Below are 17,500 nucleotides of genomic sequence, written 5' to 3'. Positions count from 1 at the left end.
CTTGTACACAGATAGGCTCTCAGAAATAATCAGCTTCCATTTTGCCTATTCATATAATTTTTCATGGACACGATAAATTAAGTACATCATGAGAACCATAAAAAATACCCATCTAGTTTCTTACAACAAATTAGATTTGTAACTCCTGTAATTCTCCACTAAAAGAATCAAAGTGCTTAAGCGGTCAACACAATGCTCGATTATCTGTCAGCACTTGATCTTTATCAAGTGGCAGCATTTGAATGGGGGCTGGCAGCTCTTTTGTTTATGTGGAGCTACTAGAATATGCATCTTGTTGCTGAAGCCTTGACGTACTTGAGCACATCAAATCTCACAACCAGACAAGAAGCACGACTTACATCCTCTTACAGCAGATTCAGGCGGGACTCTGAGGTTATTTAACCTTGGACTTTCTGGCTGTAATCAGCCCCTTAATCTTTGCTGCTCTTCCTACTCAAGCTCCTTTCTAGTCACTTTGTCCGTCTATTCATCTCGGCCCTTCTGTCCGTCTGGCTGTCACTGTGTGACGATAATAACCTATTTTATATCCCTGTGGTTTCATTTCTGGTGGAGACTGGCCAGGGTCGCCTTTCTGTCCCTGGTCACATTCATCAGCGTCAGACCCTTATTGGGTTGTGGTGCAACCTTCTTTATGGCCAGGATGAGTTGGGCTATTTGTTTCTCCCCTTGCAGCCCTCTCCGGCCCTGTCATGGCCTAGTGAGACTCAGCAGGAAAAACAGCCTCTGGATTTAATGGGCTCCAAAGGCTAGTCGCTACATCGCTCCAAACACACTGTCCAATCCAACTGTGGCTATAAGGGCTGCTGACCAACATACAGATTCACACATTAAGCTTGCATCAACGTACACAGACTTTGGATCATACACTATAATCAGACTATCCAAATCATAAGTCTCAGATTTAATAGTAAACCACTGCTTTGTTGAATATTCTATCATCTTTTTTTCTCTGACTCACAAAGTAAGGAGAGTTACTTTAAAACAAGCAGCACTGTAATTGATAAGACTGAGACACTTAGCTTTATACAGATTGTCTTTTTCTAAAAGAAACAGTGAGGCTGATTATGATGACTGAGGACAGACCTCCCATGAGGGGGGCCAAAGCGGCCACATCAGGTATCATTAAGATATTGCCTCATCAAATAGGATTATGGAACGTGTGTGTGTTTGTGTGTGGGCGAAGCAGAATGGCCATAAAAGGTTTAGTTTCTCTGGGTCATTGCTGGTGTTGTCAAAGAGTATGTCACCCAGCGAGGAGCTCGCCCAAGGACAGGTTGCAGCCTCACCAGCACCCAGTCAAGGCTGCAGTAGGATTTAAAATGTAGCTCCCCCTCTCTCCACAAGTTTTTAATTTGTGGAGACTCCCTGAGCAGAGACTTTCTCACAAACACACGTGAATTGTCATCGTGATCTTTCTTTTGTTTGTTTTAATTGAAAACACAGAAGGGCATTTCTGGTGTTTCCACGCTTCACCCAGAGGAACTGGTCTGTGCAGTAAAGTCGAGTCATAATTACCATAATACAATCAGCATTACACAGATAACACCCCTATTTCCTACTGTCATTATTCAGACGTGCAGAATCACCCAGCCGTTCAACTATTTGCTGAAAATACAGCACAGCGCTGCAGAGAGACAAACACTCATTATGTTCCAATTAATGTCCCATTGTAATTCTCTTCTCATGGGAGATGTGTGATCTGCTTAAACCCAAAGTGAGGAAATCCTGAGCATTCATTACATCCCTAGTGTTTTTAGTGTTGGGTGTTTTTAATTTGTGAAAAACAGAATTCATTATTGGCTCATTAATATCCCGATTAGAAAAAGAATCACATCACAACAGACTGTGTCCCCTTGAGTCAATGGTCTCTCAGACTACTGCAGCTAATTTGGTTAACAGAGTAAACAGAGTAAGAATTTACCTTTCTAACACCGCCCACAGCCTCTCTGTTTCCCAACATTCAGAGTACAGTGAGATGTTGCCTGTGGTTGCCTGAAATAGCCACCGCAGGGATGACAAATAGACGGGGGAGATTATGAAATTTGCTTAAGTGTGTTAATGGGCTGATTGCGGGAGCCCGCTGGATTTTGCTGGAAGTTGATTGATTAGAGCTGCAGGTTTTTTCCACGCCCGGAGAGCTCAGGGATTTGACGGGGTAAAGGCGCTCGCCAAGTCTTTTACACCGGAATTGATCTTAATTAGATCTGAAAGACCTGCCACAGCAGAATGGTCGCGGCGATTAAAATGAAAAACAGGAGAAATTACTGATCAAATTAATCATAATGTCGGGCTACAGCTGTAGGTTTGGTGTAATTTGCCACTCCAGTGAGTTACATCAGCCCAGGCAGGGAAAGGAGAGGTAGTACATACTGATCCGTGGCAGCGGGAAGCTTAGGCCAGCCTATCAACTCTCTTATTCCAGTTTGTACGCACCAGACCCTCCTGACTTTGCTGCACCATCCAGTGGAGCCCCAACATCTCTCTCTCTCTCTCTCTCTCTCTCTCTCTCTCTCTCTCTCTTTCTCTCTCTCTCTCTCTCTCTTTCTTTCTCTTTCTTTCTCTCTCTCTCTCTCTCTCTCTCTCTTGTTTTTTTAGCCAAATCTTTCTACATTATGTCTTTCTCACTATGGGAGCAACATCTTCAACACTGCTGAGCAGTCTCTACATTGCTCTTGTCATGGCTGTCTTGTCACCGGCATGTTGTGTGTTAGCTAATAGCCTCTGACCTTGGTCCAGTGTTTGGCTGGCTGGTTTTTAGGGGGCCTGACGAAGAAGGAAATGTCCTGTCTTCCTCCTCAGTCAGACTCCTGCCGTCTGCCTGTGTGTCTGTCTCTACTCCCCTTGCACTTGTCTCTCGCAGTCGTATCCTTGATCGCTGTCAGAGCCCCACACTGGGCCTGTCCACTCTCCAGCCGCACACTCATAGGGGTAATTACAGCCTAGAGGCCTGCCTCCCATCCCTGTGCTCCACAATTTACCACCAAAGCGTCCACAGACATCTCTCTTCTTCCCCACTGCACCCCGACATCACAGGACCGCAGGGCCTCAGACCCACAAGTGCTGCAATTACCTGAGACTCTTCACTATCCTTTTCTCTCTCTCTTCTCACTCTCTGTTGCTCTCTCTCCTCCCCCCCCCCGGTCCCCTCTCCACCCCTTGGCTCCCTCACTATTCCCTGGCAATCAGCCTTCATTAGAAGCCACTGGTGAAAACCCATCGTCACCAAGGTCAGCGGCTGCCAACCACAACGGCTTTTCAGAGGCCTAGCTGTCTGCACTCTCCATCTCTCCTTGCCATTCTCCCCTCCTCCTCCCATTTGCTCCACCATCCTCCTCAAGTCTTTGGCCCATCTCTGCTGCTTTTGTCTCCAGCTGAGGCCCCTTCAGACACTCATGTCACTGTTTTCCGCTGCAGTGCACTTTTACTAATGTCAACCGCTGTTAAAATCACCATCATCCAATTTGCTCCAAATGTGTCTTTTTTATGGGCAGTGGGCGTCTTTCCCATTATATTAACATGTGTATTAAATGACCCTTGCTCATCGATTAATCGATTTTCTAGATCAGCTCCACGTCTGTTCAATTTAGCAAAACCTGCCACCATCATTCCACGGGGTATTAAATCAAAATTGAAATGACAAGCTCAAATGTAGACCAAATGGCTCATACTGTGGCTTGTCGATGAAACTGGCAACGCTTAAGTTGAGGAAAGAGCCCATTATCTATCGAATGTCTCATAACTTAACTGTGATGTCTGGTTTGAAAAAAAAAATTTCAGAGTTTATTAATAGAAATGTTACAGATGTTTTTTAACTGACCTGCAGTAAACTACTTTGTGCAACTCCAAAACACACTTTGATTGCTTGTGAAAGCCAAACAAATTCCTGTTGGTCAAAGTCACAAACAGTATTTTGCTTATTCAAGGTTGTTCAGTTAGAGAACTGAGGTAGTAGTAAAGTGCTGTGCCATGCCTATTAATAAGGGCATGAGGGCTTATTCTGATAATGTTCAGAAAATTAGATTTTAGATAAATAACATTAAAAATGTGGATATAATTACTAAGTGGTTAAAGGCAAATAATAAGAACAGCTCAAATCAAGAAATGGCTAGAAAGAAGGATCTGGTATGTTCAGAAAATTACATAACTTTAATGAAATGCTGCCTTCAAAATCAGATTAGGCACTTACCATATTACGATATCCAAAATCTAAGATGATGTCTTAGTCAATATATTGCTCTGCCCTATATTAAAAAAAGATTTAGTTTATCTCCAAAAAAAACTTAGGACTGCCATGTTTGAAAACACATTTTCAGAAAACATAATTATGCATGTAAATGTAAAAAAAGAGTTCATTTAAAAGTGGAAAATGTCTTAGGGGGGTAGGAACATGGATTCAGGGTCTCATTACTTTCTAAAATCCAGGCGTGGGTGCCTGGGTCGGTAGAGCGGGCGCCCACATATAGAGGTGTAGTCCTCGACGCAGCGGCCGCATGTTCAACTCCGGCATGTGGCCCTTTGCCGCATGTCATTCCCTCTCTCTCTCCCCTTTCATGTCATCGGCCGTCCTTTCAAAAATAAAGAAAAAAGAAGAAAAAAAAAATTCCGGGTATATTCTACATTTACATTAATCTTCAAGTGAAGGAAAAAATCTGAGTCCATTATCCACAATAACACCTGTTTGAAAATCACAATTTTTTAATAAAACTTTTAAATATGTATAAATGGTATGTGGTGCCAGACTGCGTGCTGCTAGTTTTGGCTGTGTGGTTTAGAGCATGAACAGGCCCTCAGCTCTCCAGCAGCTCAGCCTAGCCTCTTATTAATGCACAGGAGATCCGGCTCTTAAGAAGGCAGAAAATTGCCTTACATAACAAGCGCTCCACAATTTAGAAATACAAATGTGCACTGTTGACTGAAGCAGAAAATAAGACTGTTGCCCATCAACAGAACCACATTTCATATGAATAATTATAAAGCATGGGAGCTAGATGAGGAAAACAACCTGACCATGACAGCTCTACTACTTTTATTTACTATAAATGAGGGATTAGGCAGGAAGGAAATCTACAGACTTAAGGACCAACGATGAGCCCTGAATTTATAAACAAGGAGAAACTTAAATTTATCATATCATCATTCAGAAGGATCATTTGGAAAACTTTGGAGGCTCTCTCAATTCTAAAATTACAACTGTCACTTACTTCTTGGCTTTTCTGGTTTTACTGGGTTTTCAGATCTCACCTCAGTTGATATTTTTTTCACTTTTTGAGGTCTGTGATTCTTCTAAACATGGCCCCGCTACTCTCATGGTGGCCAGAGGGCTTCCAGCTCCGCCACCCCGCAGAACACCCAGCAGAAAGGCATAACTCCATGATCAGCCCACATGCACATTGGGGGCAACACGCATTAGACGCCCACAGGGGAGCCCTGAGATGGAGCACCAAGCCAGGGCTCACCTAACAGTGGATAAGGAATAGGGTTTCTTTAATTATGAGGCAGGGTTGTGACATTGAGTTCCCCCCTTCCTCCTCCAGTCAGCTCCCAGACACTGTCTAAGTGCTCCGCTCCGCTGAGGAGGCCAGTCCCCCCGCGGGGCGCGATTCCACTGCCTGTAATTTCTGATGCCCATTAGTGACCGCAAACAGAGCACCGGTTCACACAAGGAATACAGCCGAGCAGCGCTGCCACGCTGTAAAAAGACCCTTCTAATGCAATGTTATTGCATTATGCCCTCCTCATAGACCAAGTCAAAAGGCCCATTTGTGGTCCCTGCAGAATATTATCAGAAATTCTTCTTCAAAGAGTTTTCAGTCATGGTTAGTGGAAACTAGATTTGGTATATATTTTCCATGTATAGTTGGCTGCGTAAATAGAAATTCCTCTAAACTCTGCTACCATGAACTCTATGAGGACCGTTTTGCATTTTTATTTTTTTCTTGGTGGCTGATATTATGTCCTTTTTCATTATGGGAATGTGCAATTGATGCAGTTTTGTAAATGGACTCAACTAGAATGCTAGAACAGTGCATTTTCTTAAGTCAACTCCTTAAGCAGGGGAGGCTCAGAAGTAAAAACTAGAGGAATCAATACAAATACGTCTGGTAAATGTCGTCAGTTCATTTCTCCACTTATGCTGATTTACAACGATTGTGTATATTTTGGAGAAAAAGAGAGAGACCGTGAAGCAGAGAGACAGAGGGAGGGGAGGGGAGGGAGGTGGATTTATTGATCAAGGGTGACCACATCTTAGCCACAGAGCCCCTCTCTCGTGATTAATCTTAGGGCTTAGAGTTGGCCAATGACACATGACAGGCCTCCCCCTCAAACTCCTCCATTTCTCTTCATTACCGGCCGTATTTTTGGACACCACAGTGCAGAGTAATCATTTACCTTTATTGTGTTTATAAAGCTGCGGCATGGATGACCCTTCCTATATTGAATTGAGGACATCAAAAGATCACTGGACATTGATTAGAAGGATATTAAAGTCATTCAAATGCTATATTTATATGTCAAACAACAGCAGAGTGAAAAGAGAAGCCATTTCCAACTGAATGAAAATGAATAGGATGTAGTCGCTGCAATGGAAACAAATCTCTTAAACTCAAAATAATGTTTTATTACATATTGAATAAATAAGGTAATTATCATCCAAATGCTAGGGAGAGTTTTCAATAATGCACCAAAATAATAGTGTTGATGTCTTTATAGTCCAATCGCATTCATTTAATGATTTTTATTTTTCATTTTCTCATAGCAACCAAAAAACGTAGCCATGCATCCACTTTAAAGTCATAGCCAGAGCAGCAGTAGATTTACTACAACACAGGTTTAACGCTGCTATGATTTCCAACCCAACACTAGTATGGTACAGAAATAACTGCACCAAATATGTCACATCATGAGCTGAAATGGTCAGCACTTTTCTGTAGATACTTAATCACCAAGTAGTTTCGAATTTAATACATCTGGAAACAGCTAAATATTATAGATCATTCTTCAGGAAGAGAAATAGTGTAAGAGGAATGTAGTATAACTTATATTTGTACTCATGGAGTGTCCCCTAACCAGAGGAAATACATTGCTGCTGTGATTGATGACAAAGAACCCACTCTGAACCGATGTGCCTCACAATTATCAACAAATGGGCTGGAGCAGATTTTATGTAATGATTAAAGCTGCTGTTAATTTCACATGAGGGTAATGAGAGGGGAGATTGACGGCCACTGTCCGACACTTCATCATCCCTTTATAGTTAGTTTAAACGTTTTCACGACTCTTTTCCTCCTTCATTTGCATTTTGCCTCATTAGATATGGCCATTTCTGGGGCAGCCTGCGATATCTATTTCCTGGAGTTAATGCATTTTATTTGATCAGCCAAACCTTCTCAGTTAACTAGCTGTCATTCTGCTGTTTCATATGACATCACTCCATTAGCACCCACCATGCCACCTTCACATTCACCCTGCTGCCACCACCATCCCTCCACTGCCTTAAGCAATTACAATGTCCAACCGTCTCCGGATGCAACGTTATTGTATTCTGTCGGGTGTTATCTGCCCCAGTTGTTCTATCCGTCTTTCACTTCCCAATATTTTTTCTCAAGAATGGTTCTCTTTGGGGTTTATTTTTCACAACGGCTGGAGCAGAGGCCCAGTGGTGAGCCCTAGCCAGGGCTCGGAGGACTCAAGAGTGCACGACCACAGTGCGAGGCCATGCTAACCAAGGGACCAAAGGTGTTTTGGAGGGCCTAATGGCATTTTGATGTTCATAAGCGCAGCGGATGTGAGGGAGGAGAGACAAGGAGGTAGGGGAGAGGCCATTTTGGGGGAGGAGGAGGAGGAGGAGGAGAGTCAGCAGAGGACTGTCAGTGGAAGACTAGCAGAGTCCTGACAGACAGAGAACGTGTTTTCTCATGTCACAGCTGATTACATTCACTCCGAAGTAGGAAAAGAGCAGGGAGCAGACAGAGACGTGGGGCCGGGATCAACTAGGGAAACTTCCATGTTGTTCCAGAGGACATTCTTCTCTAAAACAATAGTGCTATTGACTGGTTTTGCCTACTTTGAAGCTTTTTGGCTGAGAATTCTATTATTCGACAAAAGTTTACATGTAGCTGTTGTCATTATCAAGTTAATACTTACTGACCACTAATTTGCTGAATAATTCTCTATGGTCTTATATTCTCTTTTCCAGTTTTCTCTGATATATTAGTCTGAATCATAGATGTGCAAACACTAAGTGTTACACACCGCTGAAGCTTGAGCATAGACAAATCTGCCCGCCTGCTGGTGTCCAGAGTATGTTGTCCATTTATCTTTGCTCTTTTTTGTCTTGTGCAGGCCCTGAAAAAAAAAGCAATTAAGTTTAAAACGGCCATATGAAAAGAGCAAAACCAAGAATAAACTCCAGTTAGTTTGTGTCAGACAATTTTGGTTTCCAGGGGTCCCTCCACGGTTTGCAGGGACGCTATTTTTCCCTCTATTCCTGAGATTACACGGGTTGCTGCACCAGGTGACCCTCATGGTCAAACAGGCTACAGAGAGCCTGGCGGAGTTTAGATTCGCTTTACTTTCATACCGTCCAGAGAAAAGATGCGTTTTTAACAATTTGCAGGCTTTTTTTGTTCTTTCAGAAACACTTGTTTTGTGTTTGCTGATCTCAATCTAGCCTTTTATATTTGGCTATATTAAACTGTGATGGTGCCGAGAGTGATGGCAGCTGTGGTGACTTAAAGGTGACAAGATGATGTCACATAATATAATGGAGGCTTTAATGTCTTGACAAAATAAAACTGGAATGTTGTAATAATTCTACTTTTACTTAAATTTAACTTTAACATTTCAAACATTTCTTTAACAAACACTGGCTCCAGTTTATATTTGTTATAAACACTGACCACAGTGGTCTATGCTGCTGAAAATCCTCTTGACGCCCCATTCCATGAAATGAAAAGATTGAAACACAATGGTTAACATGCAGGCTCTGCAAACTGGAAGATCACTGTTTATCTCCTCCAACACATGCAATCAGTACAAATGCTAGGCTAGGTCTGTCATTTTGTGCCTCCCGCAGAGGTGTTGAGAGGAGTCACCGTGGCGGAAAATCACCTGTTTAGGTGTTGAACACAGCCTCGCCTCTCCTTATTCCTGGCTCTCCTTCCAACTGCTATCCATATTACCCAGTGCCAGGAAGATGCAGCAATAAAGCCTGGTCTCTTTTCACCTAGATTTACCAGAATAACATAGCACCTGAAAGGGCTATTATCAAATGAAACACAATGATAATATTTCAAATCAATCTGAAAGCTGCTCCAACAACCATTCACTCACGCAATGACACCAAGCACAACAGATTTTCAGGGAGACCCGGGGTGTGCTTGCCCGGGCAGATCCCATTATCTGTGTGTTGATCTGTAGCCTCTTTTTAGCTCTGTTTAACTGGCCATGTTGGATTTTCTCAGTGTCTCCGTTCACTATTACAACACCCATAATACTGGATTTTCACCAACATGGCTTAAAAAAACCTTTGTGAACTCTTAAGAAGGCATTTTATATTCTGAAAACATAAACTACCACAACCAGTAGATAGTCCACATTTAATTTCTTCCTGTCAACTACTACTTCTACTTTTTCCATCATAAATGAAGAGGAAATCTTTGAGTGTCAGTTCAGCATTGTCTTAAGTAAAAACTCACTACTAATTGGTCAAATCTTATCAGAATCAGACTCAGAATCAGTTTTATTTGCCAGCTATGAGGACACATACAAAGAATTTTTCATATTTTAGAACTTTGAAGATTGTGGTGTTAATTTGCATTTTACTTGTGTTGGCCAAATCCATCTTGGTATATCATTTTGCTTACTATTTAATTAACATAAAAATCTTCCTATTTAAAACTAAGAAAAGGGCATTGTGCTCTGCGAGATGTTTCAGTCTTGTGTTGTTTCCTTAAGCTGCTGCTCTTTTTAAAACATTTTCAACTAATTCTAAAAGCTTTTCTAAACAAAAGTATTAATTCACATTTGTCTTTAAGTGGAAAAAAGTCAAAGAGGATTTTTTTCTTTTTCTGTCTATTCAAACTAAATGTGTGTTTATCACAACAGTCTTTTTGGTTATTATGGTAATAAAAACAAAAGCTATTATATAGCCATTTGTACATTTATCAGTACATTTGAGTTATGGCTATATTATATCAGTTATGGCTGGGTAACATAATTCTTACAATATTAATATTAAGGAGATTATTCAAAATGGAAAAAAAATTATGAAATGGCAAATGTTTGCAAAATTACATGTAAAATAACCAACATCTATCTCCCAGGCTTAATAACAGTTATTGTTTCATTCCACATTGCACTGTATATTGTAGTGAAATGAGTCAAGTCTCTACATTAATTAACATTTCACTATTTAACAAAGCATACTATGGGTAAAGGGTTGTTTGGTCAAGAAGATGCATCATAATGAGAAGATTAATCTGCAGCACTTCAACTTCAATAATACAAACTACAGTTTTTTGGAAGATCCAACATCGGAAATGGTTATTTGAAATTACATGTGTTGGGATAAATAGTGTGTCGTAAAATAAATGCATGTGTCTTCCACTGTTGATTTTAAAATTTAATGAACATATATAGCACATTTCCTTAAGTGTTAAAGCCTCCAAATTAGCTCACATATTATCCCAAGGTGCATATAAGTTGGGAAACTTACTATCAATTGTTCCAGCTTGAGGTTCTTTTATCTTGTTCCTTGCATGTAATGTCAGAATCAGGTTTGTGCTTTTCTAACATTTGAGACGTCATGATATCCGAAGGACAACTGCTGGACACATAAAAGACAATCTTGCGATTATCGAGGAAAAACTGGATGACTTTCAGACAAGGGGAGGCAATATCAATCACGGCCAATTTAAGGCCACCTACATGAAATATGATTTCATAAGACAAATGCAGTGTCATTGTTAATGTGCTTAACCTTTACTGTCAATGAAAAAGTATTGATCGTTCTGTGGCATTTTTTCATCATTTGATTTCAGAAAGTGTAATAATATATGGTGGTGGGGTAGGCTTAAAGATAAATGGCAACTGAATGATTTCAGATGAACAAAGCTGAATTCCCTGCAGAGCACAGAGAGTGGAAAAATAATTTATTTTACAGCACATTGTATTTTACATACACGTCATAAAACACATGCAATACTTTTTTTAATAAAAACTGCTTTAAATATCAGCAGTTTTGTTTGAATATGTTTGCAGACAGTATTAGCAGCAGGGAGCAAGCAGCCTGCTTCTAAGCAGTGTTTCTGTTATTTCTCTATTCTGTTGAGTAATTGGGAGGTCTCCTATCTCTTCTTGGTCTTTGATCTACTTACTCAACCTAATAAGACTTTGCTCTGCTGCACTACAACCAAATCAGCTGTGCATTTTCAGCCCCCTAATAAGTGGTTAGCTTGATTTATATGGGTAATCTTGGCGATGTGGCGGGGCTCTACAACCTGTCCCTGATGCAAGCAGCCTCTTTTCACAATCACAGGAGAGACCATATAAGTCCATTATAGCGGAGCTAAAGATGGTCATTTTAACCCTGCTCTCCTTTGAAAGTAACTGTGTGCTTGTGCATCATGAAGCAGGAGGAATTCTTAGTCGAAGTGTATTGAAGGGGTTGGCTATATAGTGATACATGACCACACTGCCTGGCTCTAATGTGAAAGGGGGATGCTGTTGGGCCGTTGCTGCAGGTGGAGAGGCTTGGCTTGGCCCGTGGGGAGCCCCGGGGGCCAGAGGAAGCACTTACAGTGGTAAAATGGTCACTTATTCACAATCACCCTCCCGTTCTCACTGCTTCTCCCCACCCTTGAGCCTCCCACTGGGTGCAGGAGCACAGACCTCTGGGAACTGTATGATGGACTGCATTGCCCTCTCTCCTGGAATATACTGGCCTCACTTCAGTTAGCCTATTCTGGCCTTGGCAACAATGACGCCTCCCACATCAAGCTCTCCTGAACTTGCTTTTTTAGTCATACTTGTAAACATCTGCACGGGTGAACAGGTGCAGTTTTAACAAATGATTTCTTTGCCCTCACCAGCTGAATCCATTGGCTAGCCAGGCGGCGGTAGCAGCGGCAGCAGCCATGGGATCCATCGCCGGTTCTCAGGTGTTCGGTAACACCCTCTCAAACCTGCAAGGAGCGTCTGGACAGCTGGTCACCAACGCACAAGGACAGGTGAGTGCTGTGTAGTGGACGCTTACGTGCTAAAAAAAACTACATAATTATACACACATACAGCTTATAAAATACAACAATTTCCTTGGCAACAGATCTTTAAGAGATGCTGCTGGACCATCAATCATGTACGAATGTGCAGCTTCATATTAAACATTTCTATAGTATTTTTGATCTTTCCTCATAGATTTCTAGTGATGAGTGTGTGTTGTCTTGAAGCTGTTTGTCTACACTCTAGTAGCCACCCCACCATATATTAAGCTTTTTGGGAATAAACAAAGCCCTTCTTCCTCTTATCCGCATGCGCCTGTCGCAGTAAAACGCTGACCTTGTCATATTTACAGGGTGGCTGCAGAATTGTTCCATCAGTAGCCAGAGGCTTGAACGATGATGCTTGTCATTGTGAGACCCTATCTAATGAATCATCTTATCGCAGGTGCACACAGCACATATTAAAGGAAAATTGTATAGACAATGTGCCCTTTCATGCCACTCTGTGTTATTTACCTTAACCCCTGTTTCTTCATTTTTTAACACTTGCACTGTACTTAGTGTAAACTTAACACAAACATGGTGAAACTGAAGCAGTAGGTGAAATTTCTTTGCACTAAAAAACAAGCCAAAACAAGTGTATTTTAATTAATTATAGTTGTTAATATTGACATTTTGCCGGCTGAAATTAGGTTTCAGTACCACCAGAGTGACCATGCCTCATTGTTTATAATAAAGTTCTAAATTCTAATCCCAACCGGCCGTCAGACGCCGCCTACCAAGAGCCTGGGTCTGTCCCAGGTTTCTGCCTAAAAGGAGGTTTTTCCTCGCCACTGTCGCACTGTTGCTTGTTCTGGAGGAAACCACTAGAACTGTTGGGTCCTTGTAAATTCTGGAGTGTGGTCTAGACCTATTCTATCTGTAAAGTGTCTTGAGATAACTCTTGTTATGAATTGATACTATAAATCAAATTGAATTGAATTAAAGTTTTGTCTGTGGGCGAGCGCTTGATGCTAAACGTTGCTAATGAGACAGTATGGACTTCCCTGGCTCACAAGGTGCCTGGAGCACCAGAAACAGTTCACTGTGGATATGGACTTGATGGGATGCTCTGTGCTTTTGTAGTGTCTTGGCAGCTGACAGTCCCTGACATAATCAGGTCATTGAGACGGTCAAAGCCTTGGGCTACAGCCTTTGCTCCCCACCTCATTATTCCACGGCATTATTCAGACGGAGGGTTTTGAAACATGCACTACCATATCAGAAGGTCCCCCCCAATACTGAAGAGGTTATACAGACTAATACATACCTCAAACAAGGCTGTAGGTCCACCAAACACACTCTGGGAACGTATGTCAGCATGGAAAAGCAACAGAACAGGATAAGCTGAACAGTGGAGACGCTTTTTATCTAACTTTGGTTTCTAGTTACCAGATAACTGCTTTTAACCATTGAGGGTGATAGAATTGGAATTTATCATCACTGTACTCAATAATTTTCTTGAATTTAACATGTGGTATATACTGTCGTTGAACTCTTAATTATCTCTACAACTTTGTCAAAAGACCTTTTCATAAGCGAGCTCTCTGAGGACCTTGAAAAATGCCAGGTTTGATGGACGTTTGGAGTTCAATATTTTTTTAAACCTTAATTATATTGGCCCCAGCCTCTTTATTCTCCAAGGAGAATCAATGTGACTCTTTTATCCTCATCGCCTCTACAACAGTAATTAAGGCTGTGGATAAAAGCTAGAATATTGTTATATCACTCTCACTCCTATTTTTTCTTTTCCCCTTGTTAATTTGTGGCATTTTTGTGAACATCTTCTATTCAGTACAAATTCTCACTTTGCCTGCCTCTTAAATATGGCAGCTAAACTGTGTTGGGAAATGATGACATTAAGGACTGTTTCATGAAACATACTCTACGTCATGAAATTGTTTGTGTGTGTGGCAAATCCCAATTTGACAAACCATGATGCTATAGCTCTGTATTGAAACCCTCTACTCCTTGAATTTGGGCTGTCAGGCCATCCATCCCTTTCACTCCCAGTCTTTGGTGAGGGCTTTGGCCCCTGGGGTGGACTGTGCTGGCACTAATGTAGAGAACAACAGGTAAGGAACGCATGCACAGTTAACCTGCAAACCAAGTGTGCCCTTTGTATTGATGGAGTCTTCCAGCCCTTAGAGCAAGTGTAACCACAGTGTAAACTGTTATTGCCCTTGTAATTGTAAATCTACTGTAGGGCTGCAACTATTGATTATTTTCAGTATCAATTATTCTGTCAGTGCCCTACAAATTCCCAGATTGCTTGTTTTGTCCAACCAACATTCCAAAAAACAAAGATATTAATTTATAATGATACAAAACATTGAAAAGTAGCAAATTCTCACATTTGAGATGCTGCATCAAGCTAATGTTTGACATTTTTGATGGATAAATATAGAACTGCACTAATCTACAAAATATCTAAATACCTGTCAGCCTAGCCAGGAAACAGTCTTCTGTCCAGTGCATCATTATGAGCCTGCTGTTGTAGTCTTTGATTTGCTCTGAATGTTAGCTTTTTTTGGACTTGTGTGTTGACATGAGTTCAAACTTCCCAAACATTTCCCCTTTTGGGTCTCAATTCACCGCATGAACAGTGGAGGAGAGAAAATGGGCAGAGATATTGCCTGGCGACCATAGCTAAAGACACAGATTGCCCTGGCTGGAGAGTCGAAATGACATTTCTGTGGAAACAAGAGCAGCATAATCTTAATGAGTTCTGCTGGGTGGAGAGAGGCACGTTACTCACATGCCATTCGAAGTGGAGCGGGAAGCAAACACAGGAAGCCAAATAAAGGAGAACAAACTGAAAGATACCTAAGGAGAGGGCCTTAGCAGAATTGAATGAAAGAAGGTCTTGATAGCTGCTTATTTATGAAATGGTTGTGCAATGAAATTGCATCTTGAGAAATGTAAATGATTGCATGTCTCCATTAAAGTTGGGTTTTTTGTTTCGGCTGGTAGATTTGGAGCACTGCAGGTTCAAAACACATTCACCAAATTTGAGCTGTGCAGCCTTCTTAAGAGTAACTTAACTGGTGTACATGATCAGTGAAAACATGAGGAATTTATAGCAAGACCTGATATGTTTCAACGTCAAAATGAAACCAGTAACCATTAGCAATTACTGCTGTCAGTCACTTTAGTCTCAAGAGTTGTGTCTGTGTCTGTGCATTTTATGTACTATTCATTTTGTAAAGTGAGTTTTGTTAAAGGCACTATATAAATATACATTTTTATTATTAGACCTTGTTGCATAAAGTTTAATTTCTTTAAAACACAGGCAAACAGTGAGAAACGGTATTAATACAGTGTACATGGTTGGGCTTTTTTAAAATACCAAAACAATACTTATTTTGATACCTTAGTTTGGACAATATTGGACAACAAATGCGTTTCAGCTGGCACTCAAAAAATATTGAGGTTTGATACCCAGGCTTGATTTTCTTAAACTATAAACTCAATAATACTTTTGTAAATGGGGGGCATGTTCTGTGAACCTCAGCATTAATGAATTCCAAATCCCATGAGGAAGTGTATAATAAAGTCCCTTCTCGCTATAAATTAGCACTCAAACAGTTGACTACTCTAAGAACTCACATCCAGCCCGACAAGAGCTGTGAGACATGCCATGAAACATGCCTGAGAGTCAGATGGAGAAGCATTGCATGGTGGTACAGGGATGAGAGCTAAGCTGCCAGTTGCCTGCTCTTTTATTATGCTTATAGAACAACCACTTAGTCCAATGACAATGAATAATTGAGCGGAACAAGTTTCCTGCCACAGTGGCATGCAAAGCGGGATCAGTGGGACTCCGGAGACAAGAGCGTCAGGCAGGGCAATAAAATATGCTAAGTGGCAGAAGAGCATTACGCCAAATTTGTAAAGCCGCCGCGGAGAGAGATATAAATTATCTCTCCCCTAATGCGAAGCAACGTAAGCAAATGAGCCGTGGCAGGGATGAATTACAGATTGTCGGCCCACCTTTCTCTCACTGATCCCTCCCTATTATGTCAAAGAGACGGGGAAGAGGGGAGGGGGAGGAGGACCATGCACTGAAACACATCAGTGGTGGCAAGTCGGAGCCAGACGAGGCTCAGCTAATGCTATGTAGAAGCTGTTTGTAGTTGTGTGTTGAGGTGTAGAAACTTGAGCAAAAATATAAACTTTCAGTCAAAGCCAGGGCAATTTTTGCAAAAGCAGCTCTTTGCCTAGTTTGGACTGATGGGCATCTCATCCATGTTGAGCTCCTCTCTGGTGTAATGAGGCTTGGTGGTGAAGCGATGTCAGCGGGGGGACAGGGCAACGACTGCTCAGAACCAGTCCCCAGATGACATTAACCTTCATCATGGTGAAGAGGCGCTAAGTCTCCCCTAAAGCGGCACTCTTGGCCACACTTTGGCAGCTCTGAGAGCTAAAACGCTGCAGTGACACTCTGCCACCCCCTTTGATCTGCCCTTCCTGATTACAGCCACAGAGGAGAAGAAAGCATGGGCTGAGGAGGGTGGAAAAGGGGTGAAGTACCCCTGGGACCCTAAGAGTTGAATTAGAAACACAGAGTCCTATCTCACTCTCTGATGCTCCTCACTTTTCTCCTTCTTATTGTTTCTGTTCTTGCTCTGTCTTTCCACTTTTTCCTTTTTGCCTGTGTGTGTGTGTGTCTGTGTGTTTGTGTGTGTGTGTGTGTGAGAGAGAGAGAGTGGGTGTGTGTGAGTGAGAGAGAGAGAGAGAGAGAGAGGCCACCAGACTCCTCACCAGATGCAGACAAAGACACAAAAGGACAAACATACTTAGACACACACACAGTCTTACGTACGCACACTCATCCCGGTCTTGGCCTGGTGATGGATAATACAGTCAGTGGTGTGCACCATCACACACACAGGTATTCAGCGCTGACCTTTGCAGTGCGCTCCCAGCTGTCTGCTGTGGCTGCACTTGCATTAGCCTGTAAAACCCCTTTAGTGACAGATGATCAGTGGACACTTGTGCATGTTTCTCTCTCAAAATCACACACAGACTAAGTCAAACACTGCTTGCTTTTCTTAACCTCATAACACGGCTAAATTACCGGCTCATGCTTAATTTCCAATCACATGTAAAAAGCCGCCAAAAGAAGACTCCCAGCAGCAGATCATTAAGACTAATACCTCCATTAGCGTTTACCCTCTCTGCTCCATCTTCTTTTTAAAACTGCCCAGCTGATTGTG

The 17,500-nt window shown here is 41.8% G+C and overlaps 1 protein-coding gene across 1 annotated transcript in view; it reads left to right on the top strand.

Moving 5' to 3' along the window:
- pou6f2 (POU class 6 homeobox 2) overlaps window positions 1-17,500 on the top strand; it is a 70,105-nt gene that overhangs the window by 39,353 nt on the left and 13,252 nt on the right. The window contains exon 5 of the mRNA XM_032503876.1: window positions 12,114-12,251. Within this exon, the coding sequence (XP_032359767.1) occupies window positions 12,114-12,251 (138 nt within the window). The remainder of the gene's footprint in view (window positions 1-12,113; window positions 12,252-17,500) is intronic.

The sequence above is a fragment of the Etheostoma spectabile genome, chromosome 22 (genome assembly GCF_008692095.1).
Source record: "Etheostoma spectabile isolate EspeVRDwgs_2016 chromosome 22, UIUC_Espe_1.0, whole genome shotgun sequence".
NCBI lineage: Eukaryota > Metazoa > Chordata > Actinopteri > Perciformes > Percidae > Etheostoma > Etheostoma spectabile.
Note: the sequence above shows the minus strand (reverse complement) of the source record. Positions and strands in the feature narration are given on the sequence as shown.